Source organism: Camellia sinensis, chromosome 4 (assembly GCF_055761805.1).
Source record: "Camellia sinensis isolate YWXY chromosome 4, ASM5576180v1, whole genome shotgun sequence".
In the NCBI taxonomy this organism is placed as follows: domain Eukaryota; kingdom Viridiplantae; phylum Streptophyta; class Magnoliopsida; order Ericales; family Theaceae; genus Camellia; species Camellia sinensis.
The window spans coordinates 160,942,506-160,965,181 of NC_138964.1; the positions used below are offsets into that span (position 1 = coordinate 160,942,506).

Here is a 22,676-nt window from a genome sequence, read left to right on the forward strand (position 1 = left end):
ACCTTTTCTTTTTCTTTTTCTTTTTTTTCCTGCTCCACCAATCACCCCCTGCCACGTGGCAAAGGGGGGGTGAGGGGGTGACCCCCAAAAGGGGGTCCCAAGCATTATTCTTCCCCTAAAAGCTTATTCCTGGATCTGTCCTGCTGAAATCAACATTTCATAAGCAAAATGCTAATGACAGCAATATATGAAAATATGTAAAAACTGCATTGAAAATCTAACTATTTTGTCATTATCTAAACCTTTGATTGATGACAACCATAGGCTGGTCATTAACACGATCCTTTAAATAGGAGTTAGAAAGAGGGACAGTTGCCCCCAAGGATACAAACAGTTGGGTGCAGAATAAACTACTTGTACAGAGTATAATTTAGTGCAGATCAATAGTGAGACATCCAAGTGATTTGAATCCATACGAGTCTGAATATAACTTAAATCGGGCACAGATTAACAGCTCAATAAACCAAAAATCAAATCATTGCATGAATATAGGGCTCTGCAGAATCCCTTATCCGACCACCTCTTTGCTTGATATTGAGTCGGAAATATGGCATATTAAGGGCACTTCCTTTGAATGTAAGATGCCCCATGCTCTTCGTACCTGTCATATTTGCACAAATGAAAGATGCGCGCAATAGTGAGATGCCAAGCTTATGAAACAGTGGAAGGGCTAGAGCTCCCTTTGAAAATTTCGGCAGATCATTTTCTTTTTTCTGTTTTTTGTCATCGCAAATAAACAATGGAAATTAAACTTATTTGGTATACTAAATTCAAAAGCTGTATTTGGGAAAATTTTCTGAAACACTGTTTCTTCAGGAAACACTTGCAAGTTGTTTTCTGAATTTTTGGAAGTGTTTAGGGTTTGGGTTTCCGAACTGTCAATGCTTTTATTTCTGAAAACATAAAAAACAAAATGACAAAGAAAACAGTACCGAACAGTATAAACTTACTCAGACTTTGAAAACCACATCTGCTGAAACGAACCAAGAGATGCTAATATACTCCCTCCTATCCAAACACTGCATACATGCATAAAATAACAGATCAAGTAAACAACGATTTTTCCCAGAAAGGAAGGAAAATAAAAGTAAAATATCAACTGATGATATAGACTTGTAGGAAGGCTTGACTACAGCTTAAACCATAGCATTATTGCATTATTGGTACGGGATGTAAACAAACCAAGGTTTGATACAGTTTAAAACTAATCAAGTTTTCAAGTTAAGGCTGAACAAACTACTACTTAGCTCGATAACCTTATAAGCATTATAATAAAAAAAACAAGCTACTCTAGCCCCAGTTTGTTATTGGCTCCTGAAGGTAAACAAGTTAAGTTTGAACATATTTTGAAGCTCATTAAGATGAACAAGCCAATTTTGAACAACCTATTACTCAGCTCAACTCAACTCTACATCCCTTACAGCAAGGGTGTCAATTTAACATATTGCATATCAAAACATGTGCACGCTGTCATGTGAGAGAGAAAAGAGGTGGGGTGTGTTAGAAATAAATATTCAACCTGAATCTCCTTTCTGTTGCATTTCCGCTTGCCAATACTTTAACTCTAGCTGCTTGAGGAGACTCCTAGAAATTGAAGGATAAAAAAATAAAAAAAATAAAAAAAAATTAGCAAGGAGCTTATTAATTGTAAAACATGAAAGAGAGAATAACATTGTCATCCTGAAAACTTCAGACGACAAGCCACGGGTAAACAATAAATAATAAAAGATAATGATTGACAACATGGAACCAAAAATACTGCCAGTTAGTAATGAACTTAACTAGTACGTAACAGCTAATTTAAATGGCATAATGGGTCATCAGCCTAGTGGTCATTGCAATAAAGTGCAAATAAAACAAGGCAAGTGAGGAACTATACCTCCAGCAAGTCTTTCTCAAGACGTTCCTTTAACTGTTGCATTGATGCCGTGCCACCAGAAAGCTGCAGCAAACAATGAATTAGCACATAATTGTCTGTTCTAATCGAGATGAAGCAACTTTTGATTAGTGTATGCATAGTCAATGGTTAAAACTGTTCAAAAACATCTGACATATTAAATAATCAGTATATCAACGATATGTTAGGTATATACATTTTTATCAAGGTGGTGAACAAAAATAATTCACGGGACTGATCCAGGACATTCCATCACAATTCAGAAGCCAAAATGCACGTGAAAACCGAATTGATAACTTCGATAAAAGATAGTTGATGCATGCAACCATATACCCTTAAGAAAGGAAAGCATATACAAAAGTCAAAGAAGGAGAAGATCCAAAAGAGTTGTTGACATCTGAAGCCAACTATGTCCAAGACTCCATATGAAGTATCAATTTTATCAAAATGAAGATGTGTCAGTAGATCACCAAATAATGAGTGACAGAGAGATCTGGAGCCAACTATGTCAAACATATATGCTTGCAGGGCATGCATAAGAGCTTGTGTGAACAAACTTTCAGTCATGTTGGGTCTTATTTCATAGTATTTGTTGAATAGTTTTCTCTGGCTTCAGTCTTATATACACTTTCTAAGCTTTCATAAGTCAAATAGTAATTTAGAAATTTCATGAAATGCCTAGACATGGGCTTTAGAAGTGGTATTAGCTCATACTAGGATCAAGTTGTGCTATTGGGTCTTTATATGTGGTGTTCAGTAGGTTACATAAAAAATTGTTTCAGTTCCAAAACAAAAGGTCCTACTCCTGTTGAGACTAAGACTTGGAAGATATTATAGATGATTCCACTTGGCATCTTCATTCATAATGTCCATGTCATATTAGGCAAAAAAATATTTTCCATTTAAAAAAGAACAAGAGAAGATAGTAATAAAACAATAATCGAATAACAAGAGAAAAAAATTGAAACAAAAAAACCACAACCTTGCTTATAAAAATGAGTAGCCAAGAGCATTAAAATTGCCAAGAGTAAATTTACCAATATACTACTAAACAGTTCTCTCCGAATATCCACGTCACACTTATTAATGCTCTCTATAACCTGCATCAATTCAAAAGGAACAATTGATAAAAGGGAAAAAGGAAACAATAATATGTCAAACCCCCTGTCCATGTCATTGAACATGTGCATTCAAAGACAAAGGAATTTACCATTTGTGGCAAGCCACGAACAGAAGCAGCAGTCTCTGCGGAACTTTCCATACCAGGAATAGTCTGAGATTAAGATCACAAGTAAAAAATAACATGTCAACTAGAAGTATGTCATACTCATATCAAAATAAAGAAAATAAAAAGGTCACCAGTGTAGATCAGCTAAACCATCTAAGGGTTCACTAAAGGTTTACATTTCCTTAGGTTTCCTAAAGGTTTACATTTCCATGCTAACAGAAACAACACATCAAAAAGACATTTTGATCCCTGGAAAAGAGCATACAAAAAGCTAGCATATCCTAGTTTTTGATCCACTAACCTGAACCAAAGTTGGGTTGAACAGTACATCAGGAATCTTGAATCTGTCAGCTCCAATTTCTATTGTCCTGATTATGCACGACGAACGAAATCCAAGGGCATTATGAATCCAAGCAAATGATGAAGTTTAGAAGTGAAAAACTTGGTCAAGAACAAAGATGTACAAATTGGGCAACGATATGAATGTAAGGTAAATCTGGCCACAAAATCAACAAGATGTTGGTGTAATGTAATGGTATAGGGCATGCACTAAGAGACGTCAACAAATGGAGTTTAGAGATTTAAAATGCAACCCATGTGAATAAGGGTTTCGGATATTACTATGATTTGAAAAATAATTAGCAAAAAGTACACATTGTAACCCTATTCTCTAAAGAAACTCAGTGAGAATCGCAAGGACTTACTGCCCATCAGGAAGCTCATATGGTGTCATTGGAATGTTTGAATATGCACTCTCTGAAAAGAAATGATACAGGATAAGTATATGCTTCTGCAGTTAATGCCTCAAAATCTTCAGAGGTGAAAACAATAAATAGGTATCTACAAATAATAATAAATATGCATTGAGCATAACAAAGATTTAACCTAAAGCACATAAACAAGATCAAATGTTAATTAAAGAAGACTTTACATAATGAAATTCCATCCTAGGGGCATTACTCTCTCTTATTGATTACAAATAATTTACTCTCTCCTTTTTTTGAACAAGGATTCAAAATTCATCCAAGGAAAGGGAAAGTGTGAATAACAAAGACATGAGAGAGAAATTCACCATGTTTCAGACTTTTTTTTATTATCAGAAACAGTAAAAATAAAAATAGAGGGACAAAGTACATCAAGGAAGACAAGAAATCAACAAGAGAAAAGGAAAATAATTAGACATGGCAAACAGGAACAAAGGCACCCACTTAAAGGGAGATGAAGCCAAAACCCAAAAATAATGACAAATAAAAAATTGTCCCAAAGCTCATCAACATCATCAAACTTGTCATAAAAAATTCTTGCATTTCTTCACCACAATTCAAACTCCAACACACTGAACCAGATTTAAGGTTAGTATTTTCATCAAAATATAGAAATTGGCAGTACAATGATTGAATAGTGAGAACAGGCTCCCTTCCACACTGTGTGGAAAGTGCTTTATATTACCGGAAGATAAATCGCAAGTAAAGTTTTTGTAGCCTATGGTTACTAGACAGTAGATTATGATGTGGGGACCAAGTAATTAATATATAGAGAGATTAATCACAATCTTTGTTATCAGAATCTTACAATTCGCAATTTGATTTGCAATTTTTGCAAAATCGATATGAATCTATGGGTGAATCTATTTTGGAAGTGAATCTCTAGGGAATCACACAATTCACAATCGATTCATGATTCGATTCACTTTTTACAATTCATGCAATTTTTGAAATTATTGTGTCCAACATGAGCGGATCAATTTTTCGCCCATGTGGCACTCAAACTCCACCAAGTTTAAGCCCGTCATAGCTCGTTGACAAATCGAGTGTTGATGGTCTCACCCGTTTGAACATTAGAGCCCAATGCTTTGTCAAGCAAAACAACTTCACAAGGAAGCTCCGTCTTCACCCGGATGCCACAAGTAGGCCTGACGCCTCAAGTGCACCAAGTACGACATAAGTCGCTTCATAGGGCCAAGCTTATCTCAAACAAGGTGCTCGCCCAACTTAGGTTTATGTCATCAAGGTGCCTAGCCACACAACAATGTGCTAGCAAAGGTCCTCAACTTAGCCAACAAGCCAACATTGCATGTTGGGTCTTTAGTAGCATCTCGCAGTGTCGTAGGGTCTAGCATGCCTCAATAGATGCATATTGGATGACTATTTTTTTTCATCTTTTTAGTGAAAATGACATAATACAACTTCTAATAGTGTTTAATATCAAAATAACCAACATATATACATAATTTATTGTTATTTTAGTGATCATGGAGTTTTTAATAGAATTCAATTAGATTCAGTCAAATCCAACATATTTTTAACCTTTCTTCTCATTTTTCTCCTTTTAAAAAATTATAATATATCTTCTAAATATGTTTAAGATTAAAGTTACACTATGAATTATCTATTGCTATTCTATTAAATTGAATATAATTGAACATTACATGTGTGAGGTCAGTTATACCTTTCAAAAAGTTTTTGACTTTAAAATAAAAGATTCTAAATAATTATTTCTTATTATTTGCTAACCTTTACTTAGAAAAGTATGTATCAATATCGTTGTTAATTATTATTACTTAGAAAATTACTAGTTTGTCTATTCGGTTACTATCTTTATTAAGAATGGTTAATAAGAAATATCTAAAATAAAAAATAAAAAAATAAGATGATGATCTTATATAGGAACCTTTGTTAACTTCTTACCTATTAAACTATATGATTATCATTTAAAATAACATTTTTATTGATTTAAGTCTAAATATTTCATATTCATAAAATATATTTAACATCTAAGTGTGTAGATATATGTTTTTAAGTAATTTCGAAAATGTGACCGGATCTTTACGATTCACAATTCGATTCGTGATTCTTTACAAGGTCATTTCGATTCACGATACGAATCCCGATTTGACAACTATGATCACAATATAGAAGTGCAAATGTGGAGACCACTTTCAAGGGGTTGCTGATCAGAAAGAGAGTAATTAATCACAATATATAAGTGCAAATGTTTTTGAAGATTGAAAAATATGTCGAGTTTTAAAAAAAATTTAGTCAACATAATTTTACACAAAGTACGTAATTCATTGAGTACATGTTATTGTGGTCAAAATAATTCATTGTCGTCAAAATTGACTGCATGTTACTTATTGAATTATTATATTATCTTAAAAATGGAAACATTGAAACCACAATAAACTAATGGACAAAGCCAACAAATTCAAAATAAATTAATGTGACATGAAGGACAAAAAGCACTGGAACACAAACCATCATAAGGAGTGTCTGGTGCTCGACACACACATTCCTTAATATCACTGACAATAACCCTCTGCAACAATAAAAGAACATTGAGTAGAAAAAACAGAGAGGTGATGAATGAAAAGGGAAAATTCTGGTAAACCACACACCTGGGAGAACAGTTTGTAACTTTCTGTTGTGTTTGGCAAATCAAGATCCACTGTCTATGAGAATAAAAAAAAAGTGAATTTGAAAAGTTGTGAGGTAGCCAGTCACCAACGGAATAAAGTAGATAGATGCATTAATGACATAAGCATAACAGGAAAGAAGATCACATGCATCTAAGAAAAACACAGATTTTCAGTAATAAAAACTCACATATAGGATAGTAGATCAGCCTAAGGGCTGTCTTTTTCTCATTTTTTTCTTTGGGGGGAGGGGACAGTAGATGCGTTAGCTGGGTGAATGGCCGAGTATGTGTCTTTGTACTTAAGAAGCACAGACACAGACATGAATACATGACATGACATGACACGACACGGACACGGACACACCAATAGACGAATTTTTGAAAAATGGACATGACACCTAAGCTAAGAAGCACGGATACGGGATACGGGTACGATACGATACGGATACTGCGATACGGCAAAATTCGAAAAAGTAAGATACGGATACGGCGGGGATACGTTCATAAAAAATATTTTTTTTCACAATTTTTAGTAATGTAGCATACACAAAAATAAAACTTCAACAATTTTTAGTAAACAAATAAAACAAAACAATAATGTAGCATCACCTATAACAACCATAATGCATCATCCATAACAAAAAATTCATCAATTCAATTAAATTTCAACAATTTTAACAATATAACATCACCCATAACAACCATAATGCAATTCAATCCCAAATTAAGGGGGAAAAAATTTACAAAGTTCATTTATTTATCAATAAGTTTATTTATGTATTTATTAATAAGTGTTTTTTTACCTTATTTGATTTATTAATAAGTTTACAAAGTTTATAATTTTATAAGTTAACAAATTTTATTTTTAATCAGTTTATTTATTTATTTATTTACTAATAAGTTTTTTTACCTTATTTTATTTATTTATTTATTAATAAGTTTATTTATTTATTTGTTTTTTTACCTTATTTGTTTTTTTACCTTATTTATTTGTTTGTTTTATTTAAACCGAATAATATATATAAGTTTTTTTTTTTTTTTTAAATCTTATTTGATTTGCAAATCGCAGAGTATACATTCAACAATTAAAAAAAAATTTAAAAAAAATAAAATAAAGACAGATGAGATGAGATCGAGTCGAGAGGGGGGAGGGGATGAGATCGAGTCACGATCTCCAACCAGACAGACAGATCGAACTCGAGAGAGAGAGAGTTCGTGAGATCGCGACTCGAGAGGGGGGAGGGGATGAGAGGGAGACAGAGGGAGCGAAAGGGAGAGAGAGAGGGACGAACCTCAAAGCCGATCGTGGAGCTCCTGTCTGATCGACGATCGGCGACTGCTGTCCGAGACGACGACGAACTCCAAACTCCTCCTCCTTCGCGGCTGCTGTTTGACCCAGGGAAGAGAGAGTTTGGTTCTTGTGTTTGGTTCGACCTAGCTGTACGAAGAACTCTATATTTTGTGTTTCATTTTATATTTTTTTCATATTTTACAATTTGACCCCAATTTCAAGGTTTTAAATTATTTTTTTGCCCCGCCGTATCCATACCGTATCTTGACTGTATCCTTACCGTATCCTCGCGTATCCGAGCCGTATCCGAAATTCAAAAATTAAAAAAAAAAATTGGATACTCCATTTCTCGTATCTGATACGTATCCCGCCGTATCGGGCGCGTATCCGTATCCGATACGCGTACGGGAGCTATTTCGGAGTATCCGTGCTTCATAGCACCTAAGTGACACGCACAAAAACATATAAATTTATATATTTATTATGTCATATATTTGAATATTTCATCCAAAGATAATGAAGTAAAATTAAATCACCAAACAACAGCTTCACTACAATATTTACATTGAAACTAAAGAGTTAGGAAAAGATGAAGAACTCTATATAGAAACCATGGTAAGTGGTTTAGAAAGAAAGAGAAATTATTGCGTGACATGTTGTGAAGTCATATCATTCATCAGGATCATGAAGAAATGACACTACTGAACATGAACCATACTGCAAATTTCAAAGGACTATATTCATAATTCTTGAAAAGGTAATAAAAAATAAAATAAAATAAAATAAAGTATTAATAAAAGAAAGATAATAAAACAAGTAATAAAACAGGCCACTTCTGGGTCTTAGCTCGTAAGACAACCATTAAGGCCACATTTGGTTTGGCTTAAAAAAAGGATTTTAAGGGAGCTTTTTTTTGTCTTAGGCCTCGTTTGGGAACAGGCTAATTTAGTAACTTTTTGGCTATTTGGCTAAAAAGGTAGGTAAAAAAAAACTTGTATGTTTGGGATGACTTTTTGGCTAATTACGAAAAGATGTGCAAAAAGAAGAGAGAAAAGAGAATCTTCGACTTCTTGGTATGCGTTGTTGGCTTTTTGGCTAATTTAGTAACTTTTTGGCTAATTGGCTAAAAAAATAAGTCCCCAAACGGGGCCTTATTATCCTTTTTCAATTAACATTCATTTTTTAACTTTTAAGGGGCTTTCAAAGTGGGTTTTTGACTTTTTTTTACCAAAAGCTAAAACTAAAACTAAAACTAAAATCTAGTTAAGCAGCAGATTAAAAAAGCTAGAAAAAAACTAGTTCCAAATGAGGCCTAATTATGATTACATGCCTGCCCAATTTACACAAGAAAAAAACTTTACTACAATATGAGAAAAAAAAAAATTGTTCTGATACAAAACAGTGCCAATGAAAAGATACAAGGTCATAAATAACCTGAAACTCTCCGGGTCGTATTTCCTTTCTTTTAAAAGAATATCTTGGTTTTATCTGCAACCAAAATACAAACATATTTTAGTCAAATACACAACTATTTCATATAACTAACCTCCTCAAAATTTCGAAGTAGTGACTCACAGTGAGGCCTTTGCTTTCCAAACTTTTCATCAAGCAATCAGTAAGAAATTCTCCTCCAATTGGCGAAGATTGCACAGCCTATTGACAAAAAACAACAATATATAACAAAAAAAGAAAACGAAGGTTAAATTGCTAATTATGATTAACCATAATTTGATACCCTCAATATTGCCAGCAAACACTTTAATTGACCCTGTCTTGGCTCTGGATAAAATTTCTTACAAATTTTCCTATTTATCAAACTTTTTCTAATTCCATTGTGACCCATCCCAAATTTCTATTCTCACATTATGACTGTTGTTTAATAGGAGACCACTAGTTCGGCGGTCAAACTCGGCCAATTAACCTGAGGTTGTAAGTTTTAACCTGAGGTCAACACTCTGCACAAATAATGCCAGGGATGGGTCTTACCTAGTACACTCCTCCCAGACCCCATTAATGGAGACTAAATTCGGCATATTTTAATCTTACTGCCTACTCTTTTGCTATATAAGTCATCACCCGATAGTCCATTACTCCGTTATAATTTTTTCAATTTTTTTTAAGTTACTAAATCACAGTTAAAAATACAAAGTCACAGGTTAGGGAACAAACTCTTAAAAGAAAATAACTTAACTACCGACACATTTCATATACTCTTTCATTTTTGCGGTTGCAAAAATAAAGGTAATTCAACTAAAACAAATTATTTAAACTAAAAATAACCCTGCTTAAAAAAACTAAAAGAAATTTACCATTAGGCAAGGCTAACTTGATAGAAAGTCAATTGAGGCAACCTAACATTACTAATTAAGAAAAAACACTACTTACTCAAAATATCATATAGGAAAATGACCAAATAAGGTAACGATCCTAGCCACGCCAAGTATGTATCCTTAACAAACACAGAGTATCCTAAAAATATTTGTGTATGCTTCTCCGTTAACTAAATGTTTTTCAAAAGCTGTGTATCCTTTTCCAACAAATGTGTGTTCTTCTTGTTTGAAGACCTCATTACTTCACATGCTCGGTTACAAGTCTTGAAAATCTTCTTTTTCTTTAGTAGATTTTATGGTTAATATTAGTTTTATTGCTGACAAAAAAAAAAACAAAAAAAAACAAAACAAAACAAAAAAGGAGTTAATCTTAGTTTTATCGACTTTAGATTAGTTTGGTGCACTTCGTATACATAGGTTGCACCCTTTTAGGTGCCTTTAATGAACACATTTAAATAGTGATATCATGACAGTGACATGCATCCCTTCTCAAAACTCTCCACATTTAACAAAGTAAATTACAGATTACAAATTCAATAATAATTCAAATTTCCACCTGAATCAATAATGCCAAAAAACAAAAATAACTATGAAATATGTTTTATAATGTGTGATGACTTATACAGGCATCCATGTAGGGATGAAGATAACAGATAGCTGACTTATGAACTGATTAGAAACTTCTAGAAAACATGAGTTTGACTTTTCAGATGTGGAATTAAGTTTGGAACATAATAAAAAATTTAACAAGATAAACACAATGTCATCTTTTCACTTGTTCAAGAGGAATACCTTTTGGAGAACATAACCATCATGTACAGGGGCGATGGTAGTTGAGCCTCCACCACTGAATCAGTTAGTGGTCATGGAAATACAACTGATTAGTGTCAATTTCAGCAACCAATCAATATTAGGAAAAAAGAAATAAATCTCAGAACTGCAAAAGCAGATTCAGAACTCACAGTTGCATAGAGTATTAATTCCATAAACAATTTTGTTTCCCCCTATAAAGTGATTTGGCACATTCAACTAGGTTTAGGGCACCGTTTGTTATTGTTGTTCAGCCCATAATGGCTAAATAATTGAAAAGAACACAAGAACATTGCACAACAACCATTTGCCCTAAAACAAAAGCTACACAAAGTAATGGACCAAGTCTAAATCATATACACATCAAGCTAACATAATTGCAATAGGCTGGATAGTGAGAGTTCTAACAATCCTAATTGGAAACCGCCTTTCTATTAAGAATTTTCTTAAATTAATAAATAAGCATTAAGTGTCAATATGGCCTAAAAACTCACAAGACTAACAAAAAGATAATCCATGTACGATGAAGAAGAAGTTATTCAAAGGCCTGAAAACTTGGTAAAAAGAAAAAGGAAAAAAAAAGAACAAAACAAAACAAAACAAAACAAACAAAAAAATTAACACACACAATTCATAAACGAAAAGTGTTAACTATTCTCTAACCTGTCAACAACCAAAGAGGTAGCCCGTCCAGATGCAAAAGATGTGAGAACCTGCCATTTTCAATATTAAGTTATTATAACAAATTAAAGACTGCACTATCTCAGAGAAAGAGAGAGAGAGAGAAACAAGTAATGAAATAACAATTTTCAATTTGCATTGAGTATCAATTTTAAGGGTAGAATGAGGAGCATACAGCATTCTTGGCCAAAAATAGGGCAGGGACTTTGTATTTTTCAAACATAAGCTCTGCTGTCCTGTCAGACATGTAACAAGTTTCATTGCTAAACATAGAGCCATGCGCTTCATACTATAATATTAAAATCAAGATGAGTTGACTTAAGTTAGGCAATTCATTTATCTTCTAGAGAAAACAAATAATTAGATTCAGAAATGCATGGAGAAGGGGAAAAAAAAAAAAAAAAGAGCACTACAAGGCAAGAAACTCTTTAGATAATTGGTAGATTATAATACTTTACATTGATTCTAAAAATGAAAAAAACAGGTTCAAACCAAAATTTAAGCCTTTAAATTCATCATGATCTCCAAGTCATTTGATGAGCAACATCAAGGATAGTTGTATCATTTTATTATTTATCATTTTGATAGTTTAACAGTTGTATCATAATTATCATCCGAGAACTAAGATTATCTTTAAAACAAAGTTCAATTTTTTGAAAAAACAAAGATGGGGATCAGATATATATCATCAAACCAATGAAAGGGCTCTCACTGCAAGCTCACTTTTCTCTTTGTTGTTGACTGTTTGAAGATGGTTCAGCTAGTAGCATTGGATGTTCTTTGGGATCAACCAGTAGACATTCCCTAAAATTAACAAAGGCCAATTATAATTAGCAAATTCATAGACAACAAGATAAAAGGGCAGTAGAAAGGGCACCAGAAAAAGAAAAGAAACAAACAACTAACAAGAGGCTTCTAGTTAATATAAACCAAGATATATTCAAGCTTTCTGGAATCACAAGATACATTGTTCCATTCTGTGTGGAAATATATCTAAAATTTCAAACCAGAAAACTGATATAAATCATATAATCAACAAAGTTTTAAAGAAGTAGAAAGCTTAATGAAAGAAAAAGAAGACACTCGAATATGATGTACGTCAAAGCTTCCAAGCTTATACAAACAGATGGCCACAACATTGACCTCGTCTTTTTAATGAAAAAATGAAGATGAATAGCAGAACTGAAAACCACAAAATGCAATTGCTCTAACATATCCATGCATAACAGACAAACAATCGTTGTTAAATCATCCCCCATAACAGGTCTGATTTATGAAAGTTTACTTCACTAAATTAACTCCTTTCTGACTACTGTTACAGTTGAAACATGAAGAAAAAGATTAAAAAAGAAATATGAAATAGAAGAAAATAAGAATAAAACCACATCACGGCATAACCACTGACCAAAAGAAATTTGTTTCTTCTTCCCTCAAGCCTATCTCCCGCTTCACAATGAGAATACCGAGTGGAGTATTAACTTCTCTATGATGTGGTTATTGGCATTTGAATAGTGTGGAAGTTGCACATTCCCAAAGAGTACGAGGACATCACTGCTCTCTATATGCATCTTTTGAAAGTGTTTCCAAAAAAAAAAAAATTATTTTTACTTTCCCCTCCAGTGCCATCTAACCTAACAGATCAAAAGGACAACTAATCAAGAAGAAATATTTCCCACAGAGACATTCAAATGTTGGTGGTTGAAAGGAACTGAAAAGGCTATGCTATGTCACTCTCATACAAGCGGCTTGTGATAGGTGCCAAAGACAAGTACAATAAGTTGGTCAGATAGAATAAGATAGAGAAAGAAGGTCAACTCATTGGTTATAGACAAAGTTAAGCCATCTACTGCAGAAAGTATCTAGGCAGGTTGCAGGTTGAGCATGTCAAACTTCCATCAGAGCATCAAAAAAATGAAAAGAGAACAAGATAAGCACTAGTATACTAATAAGAAGATAATTTAGATTACTACTTACCTGAAAGCATGGTCCCAGATGCTCTCAACTATATCCCAGTCAACCACAACTCCATCCTTTATGGGTGACAGCACCTGATGAGATGGGAGAACATATGATCAAAACCATAAAACTTGGAAGTAATGAAACTATGTGGGTGTTTGGGAAATGGGTTTTTATGTAGGTTTTTTTAGTTGTAGGATTTTATTGGAGAAAAATTTTTTGGTGTTTGGGAAGATAGTTGGGTTTTTTTGTGGTTGGATGTGATGTTTGTAAGAGAAAAAATGAAATGATTATAGGGTTGGATGTGATATTTTGTTTGGATTTGTTTTTTTTTTGGTTTTGTAAAAAGTTTGTCTTTTAGTGGAAAAAATAAAAAAAAACCCAACACACAAACTTCCCAAACACCATCTATGTCCCACAATTCCTCATTAATGTAATCAACAAACTAACCTCCATATGATCCCGGCGGAATCCCAAGGCTTGAGATCCTACATAAAGTTTGTTTTTTCCCTTGGATTTCTCTGAGTCGAAAGTTCTAACAACATTCTTAGAATCTGGAATAGATCCAGAGTTCTTTTCTGGGTTACCAGGGTCATCAACATCCATTTGATCAATTGATCCAACAACCTTAAATACACATATATAAGGATCAATAAAAAGTAAAAATAAAATCTAAAGGAAAATACAGAGAACTGAAAGATAATACATTTGAGTGCGCAAAAAAAGAGAATCTAGAGATACAATAGAAACCAAAGGATGCCTACACTACATATCTAAGAAAATAAGACCAACGTCATTCCTACACATTTTTAAGAAAACAAGACCAACTTCAAGATTCCAACTGCAAAGTAACAAAGAGACGAGTACCAACATTGACAAAAGAACCCTTGATTTGAAGTGTTCAAGTAATAGAGAACACATACACAACCTGCTCCCTTTCCCCACATAACTGCATAATGACCAAAAGCAACAACTTAGCAATTAATACTTCCACATTAGCGAGGGGCCTCCTATTCCATCCTTCCAAATGATCCACCTCACACAAAAGGAGCCACTTTCCACGCCTTAGCCTCCTAACCAACCTCAAGTACAACCTATGTTACCATAAAAAACAAATACCCACACGTTCCAAAACATGGTACACTTCTGTTCCAAAACAGTAAATTTAGTGATCCAAAGCGATCCCAAAAGCTTTTTCCAATATATTTCCTTAAATGTTTTTTTAGGAGGAAAAAAATCAAATATAATGAACTAAATTTTAAGATGAATTAAGTTTTGACAAGACAAAACATAAAAAAATGTGTCATAAACATAATGCTCGTATAAATGTTTTGCTACATGAGAAAAAAAAAAAAAACTACATTTTATTAGATGCCTAATAATTAAAAGAAGGGCGAATTACACTACTAACAGTCCTTATAATTTGGGGCTCGTGTCACTTTGGTCCCTAACTTTTCAATTGTGACACATTTGATCCTGAATTTTAAATCTTGTTCTAAATAACGACAATTAAAGACATCATTGCTCAATTTCAAGGGCAAAATTGTCAATTTAATAAAATATAAACTAATTTGACACAAATAAATGTCAAAAAAATATTTTTGAATTTTAAAAATTATTTTTACCCATCAAAGATAAAATTATGTAAAATTAATAAATCTTTTACGCATTTATTTATTTATTTTATCAAATTAATTTTTATTATGTGATTGGATGATAATCATGTAATGAGCAGTTGTTAGAATTTTAATGTGTAATTGATATATTTAATATATGAAATGCTTTTAGTTTTGGATATTTTGATTTAATGGATTGGTTTAATAATGATATCAAAGTTGTCGACTTTTGGAAAAATAAAAACTAATTTAATGAAAATAAAAACAACCACCCATTATATGATCATCATCCAAACATGTTAAAATTTAATGTATAAATAGAAATAGAGAATTGTATTATTGATTGATATATTGTTATATATTACAAATGGTGAGTGACTCATTATATAGGAGAGGGTGAGTGTAGTAGGTGAGGAGTAGGTGAGGAGTAGGTGGTGGTAGGCTATGTTACATGGACTCGGGTGCGAGTGTCGGGTGCGGGTGTGTATCCAAGCGTCAGACCTTCATAAATTTAAATCTTAGGATCTTGGGGTATGTATCCAAAATTGTATATGGATACGGGGACACGTCATATGTACATATATATTGCATATTATATAATATTCTCGGATGAGATGATTTAAATTATGTAGAAATATATTAGAAATTAAATATGATTTAGAAACAAATATGAAATTTCTATATCTAATTCATGTGGGAGCCTAAAAATATTGCTTTACTAACAAATGCAAGTTTCTTTTTCTTCATATATTGTCACAAATTAAAGGATCTGAGTGTCTAAATTGGGTACGAGCGTCGGACACATATCCCACACCCTTATCCATGTCATATCCGGTGGACACGGGTATTGTAGGGGAAATAGAAGAGTCCATGTAACACAGGTGGTAGGTGATGGTAAATTGGTGGTAGGTGATGGTAAATTTTAACAGCCCCCCCGCAAACTCAAGGAGGATAGAAACTAACCAACTTGAGTTTGGAGAGAGTAACAAAACAAGAAAATACATAAAAATAAAAGAGGATAGGAGACACTGTATGGTCGTGTCAGACCTTTGGTGAAGACACTGGATGGTGGTGTCATAACGTTGTAGAGGACACTGTATGGTGGTGTCATAACGGTGTAGAGGACACTAGATGGCGGTGTCAGACCGATGTAGAAGACAGTTTATGGGGTCATGTCAGACCGTTGTAGCAGACACTGTTGTGACAGTTGTTGTGACAGTTTACAGAGTCTTGCTGGACCCTTGTAGAAACTAACTGGAATCAATGTCGGGACAGTTTACAGAGTCTTGTCGGACCCATGAAGGAGCTATCCGGAATTAATGTCGGGACAGTTTACAGAGTCTTGTCGGACCCATGAAGGAGCTAACCGGAATCAATATCGGGACAGTTTACAGAGTCTTGTCGGACCCATAAAGGAGCTAACCGGAATCAATGTCGGGACAATTTACAGAGTCTTGTCGGACCCCTAAAAAGTCGCACCCTCAAAAGGTGTGCCCAATCGGTCAAAAAAGACGTGCCATCAAAAGGCGTGCCCAATCCATAAAAAGGCGTGCCATCAAAAGGCGTGCCATCAAAAGGCGAGCCCATTTTGTCGTCGAGCGCCGAGCAGCGCATGATGCGCGTGTCTGCCTCGGCTATTTAATCAAGACGAAGGCTGAGGCTGAGGCAGAAGCTGAGACAAAAAAAACTGAGAGAAACCTCTGAAAAAAACTCTTCCTTTGCTGAGAGAGAAACTCTGTAATACGCTGTAACACTCTGTTGCCCAGAAAATGGCTTCGTCTTCCCGTGGGCTGCTCACTCTCTTTCCCGACCTCAATGAGTCAACAAGAAAGAGAACTGGTGCGGTGACCAGTGAACCTCAACCAAACACCTCTGTGTTTGCTCCGTTGAACTTTCCGATGCGATCGGTGGAGCAAAAAATGGCAGTGCAAACTGATATTGAGGCCAATCAGTATACTCTGAAGTCATGTGTGGAAACCATGACTGCGGTCACAAACTTGTCGCACCGGCTGCAGAGTAGGGCAAATGAGGTGCAACAGTTAAACTCCCAGCTGGCTCTGCTCCAACGCATGTATAAGGATGCGCGAGCAGAGATAAGTGTGCTAAAGGCAGAAAATAAGGAGCTGAAGCGGAAGGCCACCGTGATGTTCCGTTTTGGAGGTCCGCCATATTCTGTAGTGGAGGAGCAGGGAGGAGGCAACGTGCTTGGTGGTCTAGGAAATACGGAGGCAACACCGTCAAGGGCCGCCCAGGACGGAGGCAAGAAGAAAAGACCGGCGGCATAGTAGAGAAGAAAAATCCCACCTGTGAAGGTGGTTGTTTGTTTGTATTTTTTTTTTATTTTTTTTTTATTTTTTTTTTATTTTTTGTGTATGTGGAAACATGGTGATCGGGGTGAGCCCCGACATGAATAAAATGAGTTTGGTGTGCAGATTTTCCTGCGTCTTTTTTTTTTTTTTTTTTTTTTGTGGAATATAAAAAATAATAATAAGATAATGGAAAAAAGAGTGATGCGCACTAAAGAGGTGTATAATAATGAAATATTGATGGAAAAAGAAAGATAGAAAAAAATAAAATAAAAGTAGGGATAGGAAAAATATATTATAATAAAAAATATATATATATATATCTGAATTCAAAGAAATAAAAAAAATAAAGGGTTTGAAAGTGGAAAATAAAGAAAAGAAAAGAAAAGAAATGGGATCATGTGGTGGAAGAAAAGAGAGTGGTTGTAAAGTGTGTGCACTACCGTGGCATTTATGGCTTCATCTTACATTGTAGGTGGGTGTATGTTGATAGTTTAATAAAATGTGAGAGAGTGGGTAGTAAAGACGTCTTGGGCAGATCAAAAACTTTGAGAAAAAAAAAAAAAAGTTAAAAAGAGGAGGAAAGAATGGGGACAGCCCACGTGGGTATAATAATAAAATGAATGAGTGGAGAGAGGGTTTTAAAAAAGGTACGCCGTGGCTTGTCACTCCTCTGCAAAGCTGGATCAAAAAAAAAGAAAAAAAAGAAAATGCATATGTTCAAGAAAACCTTTTTGTGTTTTTTTTTTTTTTTTTTATTCAGTGGACAATCACCGTCCTTGTAGAAGGACATTCCTCCAATATTTTGAAGTGCGCAAGCATAGGATCCCATTTAGGGCGAAACTCAGCATACCAGAAGAAATCTCTAACCAGCTTCGGAGTTGCATCCTCAAAGACAGTTGTGCTACGGTACACTACAGGTCCCGTCTCGGGCTCATGGCGCCAAGCTTGGTATGCCATGTTTGAGGTGGAGCGTTCCATCAGATTTTGCCACCCCATTTCCCTATCCTTGCTTTCAAGCAGATTCAATAAGTGTTCAACATCTTTCTCAGTGACAACATCCTCTATCAGTGATGTTGCAGTGCTGGGCTCGATATCGCCGCCACTACCATCCACCGACACAATCGCCGGCGAGTCGGAACCCGAAGCCGCGACCGCCGACTCCTTTCCTTTCCCTCTAAACCTAGACCAAAGAGTCCGACCAACAGAGAAAGCCGAGAGCGCCGTGAAGGGAAACCAGAGGCGCCGAGCTCCGAACCCCGGCGGCGAAGTCCAGGCGAACCGGAGCTTGGACCGGAGCCCTAAATAAACCAGTCCGGTCCACCTTGGCATTGCGGAGAGTTGGAAGATGCAGGAAAGTGAAGGTATGTCTAGAAAATTTCAGTGGACTAGGTTGAGGACCGGCGGGCAGCTAAGGTGAGGTTGCCGCCCGCCGGGGAAGTGAAAATACTGGGTTCTAAACCCGCTCTGATACCATGTTAAAATTTAATGTATAAAGAAAAATAGAGAATTGTATTATTGATTGATATATTGTTATATATTACAAATGGTGAGTGACTCATTATATAGGAGAGGGTGAGTGTAGTAGGTGAGGAGTAGGTGGTGGTAGGTGATGGTAAATTTTAACAAAACACATAATGAAAATTGATTTGGTAAAATAAATAAATAAATAAATAAATTTATAAAAGATTTATCAATTTTACATAATTTTATCTTTGGTGGATACAAATAATTTTTAAAAATTCAAAATATTTTTTTGCCATTTATTTTTGTTAAATTAGTTTATATTTTATCAAATTGACGATTTTGCCCTTGAAATTAAGCAATGATATATTCAATTATCCTTATTTGGAACAAGATTCAAAATTCAAAGTGAAATGTGTCACAATTGAAAAGTCAGGGACTAAAGTGACACAAGTTCCAAACTATAGGGACCGTTAGTATAATTTGCCCTTAAAAGAAAATTATTTTAAAAATACCTTAACTTCTTAAGTATAATAAATGCAAGGCTACCTCTAACGTACCACATTTTAGAGCATGTAGCGTACCACATTCCCGTTCCCATTTCAAGTACCGGAACAATCCACGTTCCTAGTAACATAGGGAACAACACTACTACACCAACCATCAAATCATAAATCACCCTCCCTACTATCCAAACCAAACCAGACAACAAACAAAGATAAGTTGTCCAACAAACTCAAAATGCATTAAAAGGTGACAAACACTCTCCTCACCTCATCCACCCACACAACACCAATAGTGACAAACATGACCTGAATTCTTTTTTCTCATATACGTAGGATAAAAATCAAAACAGTAACAAGTAGACATGAGCCTCCAACATCACTTCATCCAAATTAACAACAAATTCTTCATCGCAAACATGAGCTCCCAACTTCCAATAACCTAAAGTAACACTGCAATTCTTGTTTTAACCTTTTCCTTCTCTAATAGAAATTCTTGTATTACTGTGTACATACACACACATAAAGTTCATAAATTGTGGGTTTTTATCTTACCCAAAACAATAAAAGTCCGGGAAAAGCTGTTGAACATTACATTGCAGCTCAGTGAAACAAACCCCCCCAAAAAAATTCAAATTTCTACATTTTGGTCAAATTGTTTGCACTCCACTACCAAAAGTTTGGAGCTTTATTCCATATAGAGTCCCAAAAAAAGAGTTATAAAGCCACTCCAACAGTGTGTACATACACACATAGAGTTCATAAATTGTGGTTTGGGTTAAACTATATAAGTGTACTTATTTGGGTCACATCAATCAACATATCCTCTCTATTTTCTTACACATCTTTTTATTAAAAGTCAAAAAGTACACTTATTTAGAACATCTCAAACCAAAACTCCAAGAAAAGCCATCAAAAATTGTTGAGAAGTTATCACAAATTGAGCACAAGTCTGAATAAGTGATTATTGGAATTAATTTGCAACCAAGCAAAGCAGAAAACAAATTTCACAAAGGAGGTAATCCGAGTGAGGAAAATTTATTTTTTCAGAGAAATGGAGCAACAAAACACAACAATACTTCAAAACAAACAATTATGCAAGAAGATTATGCCGAATAATAAAATGAAAATTGTAACACAAACAATACAATAACAAAATTAGTCGAGACTTGTGTTGGACACAATTTCCTTAAGGTTTAATTCGCCCCCACCAAGGTGCTCAAGTTATCCAAGGTGCTCAAGTTATTGGTGCCAACCTCCCAGGATACAATGATTAGAATCCAAGACCGCAGCACAATGATCTCAGATATAGTGAGCTAAACTTGTGTTATACCTTCCCCAAGACTCAAAAACTCTCTAATGCAAAAATCTATGTGCAAAACACCAAGAATAGAGAGCAATTTTGGACTGTAAAATTGAAGAGACTAAACTTTCTAATTCGATTCGAATTTTTCTCTCCTAAAACTTAGGATGAGTGGGGTATTTATAGACTCTGAGATGGCGGTGTGAACAACCTCAGATCTGTTCGAATTTCAGCGATTCATCTTCGAGAATACACCTGAAAGGCGGGAGCACACTCTTCCAAATTCGGCTGTAAAACCAACCTTCACCGTATGAACCTCTATCAAGAAATAGATGCTCCTAGAAAGAGGAGAAACCAAATCACAATTGAAATTGAATTTCCATTAGAAAACTTCGGAGTTTCTGGATGAAACAAGAGATGAATTCAAATTTGAATTCAAATTTGAATTCGTTCAACCACCGTGTTGCTGAAGCCTTCTTCGGAGTCAATTTCGTATTCACTCGGAAAATGGTTGAACAACCATATATACGAAGTGAATCACCACCTAGCAAAGAATGCGTTCCACCTGAACACACCTCAATCAGTGTCCAGATCTCATCTCAAATTAGGCTCGAAGTTGGCCAAAATTCATGGTTTCAAACCAGCCAAAACCTATGGTTTCACAAACCACCAGCCAAAACTCATGGTTTCACAAACCAGCTAAAACTTATGGTTTCACAAACCATTTTTCTAACAAAAATTACATTCCATCTCAGTGAAATAAAACCCACCAAAAAAATTTCAAATTTGAAGCAAAGAAACCAATTAAATTCAAAATGGGTTTGCTTACAGATGGAAAGACGGCTTTGGGGGCATCTTCGCCAGCGTAACCGGCTTTACAGGTGTGAGAACCCAAGTCTATGACTATGGCGGATACTTCATCTGTAAAACACACAAACAACACCAACATTCTATGAATCAAACTACAATGAACCAAACACAAAACCTAATTATACATACATATATGTGTATGTGTACGTGTATGTGTATGAATTCAACTCACCTCCTCCATACATGATTGCAGGGTTCGATTGATGAGGTGAGAGGGCTTCGATTCTTCTCTCTCTCTCTCCGTGAAGTGTTGTGTTGTGTGTTTTGTGGGCTTTGTTGGGGTTTTGAAACTCGTTTATGGGGGTTGAGCGAGAGACCGCGATGGAGTTTTGACCCGGGTTGCGATTGTTACCGGATTTGGACTTTCGGACAAGGTTTACTTGGGAGTTGGGTCGGATTGCTATGCTTGGACTTGCAGTCGACCTGACCCGTTTAACTAACCCCAAATCAGGTCCCTCAAGTCTTTTATGATAATTTTTTTAATGATTTTCTTAGCAAGTGCCCGTGTGCACTAAATGACAAAATAAAAAAAAAATACGAAACACTTTCCATTTATCTCATATATCTATACTATTATATATGTGAGCACATGACTTGGTGTCTAATAGTGTGGTAGCTTCTCCTTCTGTCACGTGGCAAATTTTTCTATCCTAAAATAAAAAAATGTTATTCAAAGGCATGAGTAAGATTTGAACCCAAGACCTTGGGTTTCATTAAGAACACTCTTACCATTTAGACAATATACATATTATGGCATTAATTTCTTTATTATTTATTTTTATGCTTATTTATCTGAATTGCACATGCATCGCATGTGCCACACCACTAGTATATATATATATATATATATATATAACAACTGATCGCTTGATTTGAATTCAATGGCTCAAAATGTATATGTGTCAAAATATAGACTATTAGATTGATTCAATCCAATAGCTGAAAATATTTTACTCTCATTTGTCTTATTTGAACATTTCCATGATTGAGATCAATTACCATCAAGA

The 22,676-nt window shown here is 34.8% G+C and overlaps 2 protein-coding genes across 2 annotated transcripts; both read right to left on the bottom strand.

Annotated features, from left to right (window-relative positions):
* Positions 1-209: 209 nt before the first annotated feature.
* ARP4 (actin-related protein 4) lies at positions 210-22,112 on the bottom strand. The gene is made up of 20 exons (XM_028204316.2): positions 21,842-22,112; positions 21,629-21,720; positions 14,058-14,234; positions 13,626-13,699; positions 12,375-12,455; positions 11,827-11,887; positions 11,634-11,683; positions 10,953-11,007; positions 9,406-9,483; positions 9,265-9,318; positions 6,520-6,573; positions 6,380-6,440; positions 3,830-3,881; positions 3,427-3,493; positions 3,108-3,170; positions 2,935-2,997; positions 1,880-1,942; positions 1,520-1,584; positions 951-1,019; positions 210-601 (listed from the first exon to the last, which is right to left on the bottom strand). Exons 1-20 carry the CDS (start codon positions 21,852-21,854, stop codon positions 556-558), a joined length of 1,338 nt encoding a protein of 445 aa, XP_028060117.1. The 5' UTR covers positions 21,855-22,112; the 3' UTR covers positions 210-555.
* On the bottom strand, positions 18,261-19,008 carry LOC114269714 (uncharacterized). Its single transcript, XM_028211076.2, has one exon. It carries the CDS (start codon positions 18,859-18,861, stop codon positions 18,289-18,291), a length of 573 nt encoding a protein of 190 aa, XP_028066877.2. The 5' UTR covers positions 18,862-19,008; the 3' UTR covers positions 18,261-18,288.
* Positions 22,113-22,676: the final 564 nt, after the last annotated feature.